Source organism: Colobus angolensis, unplaced genomic scaffold, assembly GCF_000951035.1.
Source record: "Colobus angolensis palliatus isolate OR3802 unplaced genomic scaffold, Cang.pa_1.0 Scaffold61, whole genome shotgun sequence".
NCBI lineage: Eukaryota > Metazoa > Chordata > Mammalia > Primates > Cercopithecidae > Colobus > Colobus angolensis.
Window position 1 is genome coordinate 5553132 of NW_012119710.1, and position 4855 is coordinate 5557986.

A 4855-nucleotide genomic window follows, 5' to 3' on the forward strand; every position below is an offset into this window, starting at 1 on the left:
CTCTCACCACATTTTTCAGGGACTCAAGAAAGCAAAATTTCATCAGAATAGATTTGAGAAAACAATATCCAATCAGGTGGATTTGATTCACTTACTTATTTTATAGTTGCATTTTCCAAATTTGAAGAATTTTGCATTATTCCTAGTTTTTAATTTGGACTGAATATAGTCCTAAGAGATCTGAAAAATAGATATATTTTGAAGATTGGCTTATACATTCATAGGAAACCCAGGAAGTGAGTAGACACTAAATCCTAGAGATAATGAAGTTTTCTAACTGAAACAGCTTGTTTTCTTAGTAAATTCAGACTGACAATGGAAAGCAAAATAAACTGAAACGTCAGAATTGCGAGAACCGTCTAGAGAATTCCAACGTCTCACTTGTCAGCTGGTAGAGTCTATTTGTGGCCATGTTCCACGCCTTCAGGAGAAGAAAGCAGTGACCACACTCAATCTAAAATGGAGGAATCCACAATCAGCTAGATCCAGGTCAGTGAAAACTAAATCTTTTCTCCCAAATGTTAAGCAGATTAACTTGTTTTAGCCAATTTGTTTTCAGTGAAGTAGTCTTTGTCATTACATACGTGACTTGAAGTTTAGTATTTTTCTCTGAAAATGAATTTGGACACACTGACATAAAAATATCAATAGAAAAGTCTATGTATAATGTTGCCAGACCAGGCCTGGCGCGGTGGCTCACACCTGTAATCCCAGCACTTTGGGAGACTGAGGCAGGTGGATCACGAGGTCAGGAGATCGAGACCATCCTGGCTAACACGGTGAAACCCCGTCTCTAATAAAAATACAAAAAAAAATTAGCCGGCACAATGGTGGGTGCCTGTAGTCCCAGCTATTCGGGAGGCTGAGGCAGGAGAATGGCATGAACCCAGGAGGCAGAGTTTGCAGTTAGCCGAGATCACGCCACAGCACTCCAGCCTGGGCCACAGAGCGAGACTCTGTCTCCAAAAAAAAAGTTGCCAGATCAGATGCTGCTAAGAACTACTGAAGTCACTTTTAAAACATTACGGTCAACATTTATATCTCACTGAATACACTGATTTTGTAGATTTCTGTTTGTCATGCTTGAAATGTTTTTCCCCTTTTCGTGACTTCTATATTGCTACATTGAAGTTAGAATTGAATTAAATCCATTAAGAATGATTAACCATATAGTCACCATCTACAGAAGCCATGAATCAAGAGGAAGCAACTTAGCAACTGAGTTTTCCTGAAAACCAAAGATATTTTTACTCACCTTTAATGAAGCTCAGAGGTCATGATGCTGACTGATTTCTGTTTCTAGAAATTTTTGAGGAAAACTATGTGGTTACATTTTTGCCAGGGGTTAGGGAAAGAAGGAGAAAAGGGGGAGGAGAAGAAATAAAATATCTTACGCTCTTTTGTAACAACATGTACTTACTCTTGAAGCTCTTGGGATTATTCAAAAATATCTACATTCTTAAATATATTCAATGTTTTCAGGTAGCAATACCAATTTCCAGTTGTTTACCAGTCAGCAATGAAAACTACAAGTTCATCTTAATTGACCAAACTTATGCCAAAAGAGAAAATTGCATTATCTCTGATGACCCTAACACTTCTGTCTTGCCAATGGAAAACATCATGACTCATTTAATTCCATTTGTAAGATGTGAGTGGGGAAATATATCTAATCCAGTGCATAATTCTATATGTGATAAAAGTCCAACTGAGAGGAAAATGTATTTATGAAATACTGTTAAATTTTATAACTTTGCACCATTTACATAGACACAATTAAAAGATGCAGAAAGAGTGAGCATGAAAAAAAGGGTCATTTAGAGATAGATGCAACATTCAGGGATGTTGAATGAATTATCCTTAATGAGTTGTTATTGCAATAGTTACCCAGCATTCCAAAAGAAAAATATCTCCATTTGCAGTTCTGTCTCTGTGTACATGTGCATTTATATGATAGAAAAGGACAATAGATCACAGAACACAGCGGCTTAGATTTAGTGAGGCTTTGCACTTTAATATCTAATATGCATATTAGTATCTAATACACATACTGGGTTCATATACCTATAAATAACCATAACAAGAGAAAGTATAATTTCAAAACATTTGTTATTGATAAGATTTGTCCTCTCCAAAAATGAAAGAAAGCCATATGTGAAATTTTAGAGCCAGAAAGGAAGTTTGGAAGTCAATATTTATAACAAGATCTTGTTTTATTGTGGTAGTTGTAAGATATTATCATTATTTCACTAATATATGAATTAGGAGAAATCTAATCTTCTGTTCCTCTTTACAGCTCTGCAAAACAGCAGAGGTGGCAATGTAGCTCCATCATCCCCAAAAACCAGGACTAAAGAGGTGATGAAATATTTCAGTATTGAATTTAAAATATCATCATTCAGAAATACTGTTTTTTTTTTTTCAGATCGGCCATATACACACAACCTGAGCTAAATCTATGAAAAACATGAACAATATAACAGAATTCATCCTGCTGGGCCTCACTCACAATCTAGAACTGCAGAAATTCTTGTTTGTTATGTTTTTAATCACCTACTTGATCACATTGGCAGGTAACCTGCTCATCTCAGTCATCATCTTCATCAGCCCAGCCCTGGATTCCCCCATGTACTTTTTTCTGTCCTATTTGTCCATTATAGATGTTTTCTACTCTTCTTCCATAGCCCCTAAAATGATCTTTGACTTGATCTCTGAAAAGAACACCATATCCTTCAATGGCTGCATGACTCAGCTCTTCACAGAACATTTCTTTGCGGTAGCTGAGATCATCTTATTAAGCGTCATGGCCTACGACCGCTATGTGGCCATCTGTAAAACCATCATGAGTCAACCTATGTGTGGATTCCTGATGGGGGTGGCTGGGATTCTGGGATTTGTGCATGGAGGGATCCAGACTTTGTTCATAGCCCAGTTACCATTCTGTGGCCCCAATGTCATCGACCACTTTCTGTGTGATTTAGTACCTCTTCTAGAGCTGGCCTGCACAGACACTCACACCTTGGGGCCTCTGATAGCTGCCAACAGTGGATCACTGTGTTTCCTCATTTTTTCCATGCTGGTTGCTTCCTATGTCATCATCCTGTGCTCCCTAAGGACTCATATCTCTGAAGGGCGTCACAAAGCTCTGTCTAGTTGTACCTCTCATATCTTCGTTGTCATCTTATTCTTTGTCCCTTGTTCATACCTATATCTAAGACCTCTAACCTCCTTCCCCACTGACAAAGCTGTGACTGTCTTTTGCACCCTGTTTACACCTATGTTGAACCCTTTAATCTACACCCTCAAAACTAAGGAAGTAAAAAATGTCATTAAGAAGCTCTGGAAGCAAATAATGAAAACTGATAATCAATAAGTCTGATGACACAAACATTTAGGCAAGAATATCTGGTGATATTTTATAGAGATTTATTCTATTTCTTGATCGATGAAACTTGGGACAGTCCATTATCTTATCCTGTCTCCATCAATTTTTATTAGGAGGACATATAGTAGGCTGTGCTGACCTATTCATTAAGGCCCAGTAGTAGTGCCAACAGCCCATGATACTTTTAGGAGCCCTTGAAATGCTTCATTTCTTTAAAAGAAGAAGAAGAAAATGAATATAATCTAAGTACAACTGGATTATATTTATCTTTATGCCAACACACTCATAAAATACAACTTCTAATACTTTTTATGGAGGAAAGAACTTACAAGGGCAAAAGTTTCAAGGGCTCACAAAATTTATATTGTTGTCCTGTTTGTGGGTATGAAATGGATTGACAACAACATTCTTGACACCTTTCATACCCAGCACTACAGCTAGAATGAAGTTTTCTTTTACAAGAGCACAAACGACTATATATGAAAGGGCTAAAAAGAGCATTTTCATGAAAACTTACTTTTAAAAAATTATATCTCCATTCTCTATAGTATACAATTATCTACAAAAAGAATTGAAAGTATTTTTTTTTTTTTTTAGGCAGAGTCTCACTCTGTCACCCAGGCTAGAGTACAGTGGCATGATCTTAGCTCACTGCAGCCTCCACCTCCTGGGTTCAAGCGATTCTCGTGCCTCAGCCTCCAAAGTAAATGGTATTACAGGTGCACACCACCATGCCTAGCTAATTTTTGTATTTTTAGTAGAGACAGGGTTTCACCATGTTGGCCAGGCTGGTCTCAAACTCCTGAACTCAGGTGATCAACTCACCTTGGCCTCCCAAAGTGCTGGGATTACAGGCATGCACCACCGCACCCAGCAAGAATTGAAAGTATTATTGGCTGGAGCAAAAGAAATAGAATTGATAAATATAACTGATAAAAATAACAATAAAGTTAAGGCAAATAATATCTGTACATTAAAATCAGGTTTAGATGCCAGCAAAGGAAAAGAAAGCTCTGAAAACTAAACAGCTGTCAGGCTGTCATAGGAAATTGCCAGAGACATAGAAATAAGTTTGTGTCATGAAACTGGATGACAGTGATCACAAATCTAGATTATAGAAAAGAATCCATACCATGAATGCAATGAAATTCTACAAGATTCAGATATAGTCAGATGCTTTGAAGTTAGGGACTAAGAACCTTGGATCAAACAGACTTGATTTCTCACCTGGTCTCTGCATTAATTAGCCTTATAAATGTAAGCAAATTGTTTAACCTCTCTACCTGTTCCTTCATCAGTAAAAGGAAAATAACATTACATTTTTTTCAATTATGATAATTAAATGATTTAAATTGAAACCATGAGTCAGCTGAAAAGTATTAAAAATTGCTCCAACAATGAATACCCTTCAGGGATGTCACCAGAGTCTAAGGTGTGCAGCGAACTGCAGTTCCTGACAAACGATAACAA

The 4855-nt window shown here is 37.1% G+C and overlaps 1 protein-coding gene across 1 annotated transcript; it reads left to right on the forward strand.

Annotated features, from left to right (window-relative positions):
* The first annotated feature begins 2458 nt into the window (after positions 1-2458).
* LOC105527261 (olfactory receptor 4C45-like) lies at positions 2459-3373 on the forward strand. Its single transcript, XM_011963567.1, has one exon. It carries the CDS (start codon positions 2459-2461, stop codon positions 3371-3373), a length of 915 nt encoding a protein of 304 aa, XP_011818957.1.
* The last annotated feature ends 1482 nt before the right edge of the window (positions 3374-4855 follow it).

Coding starts and splice junctions, on each gene's coding strand:
- LOC105527261 (XM_011963567.1), top strand. CDS start 2,459: ATGAAAAACATGAACAATATAACAGAATTCATCCTGCTGGGCCTCACT.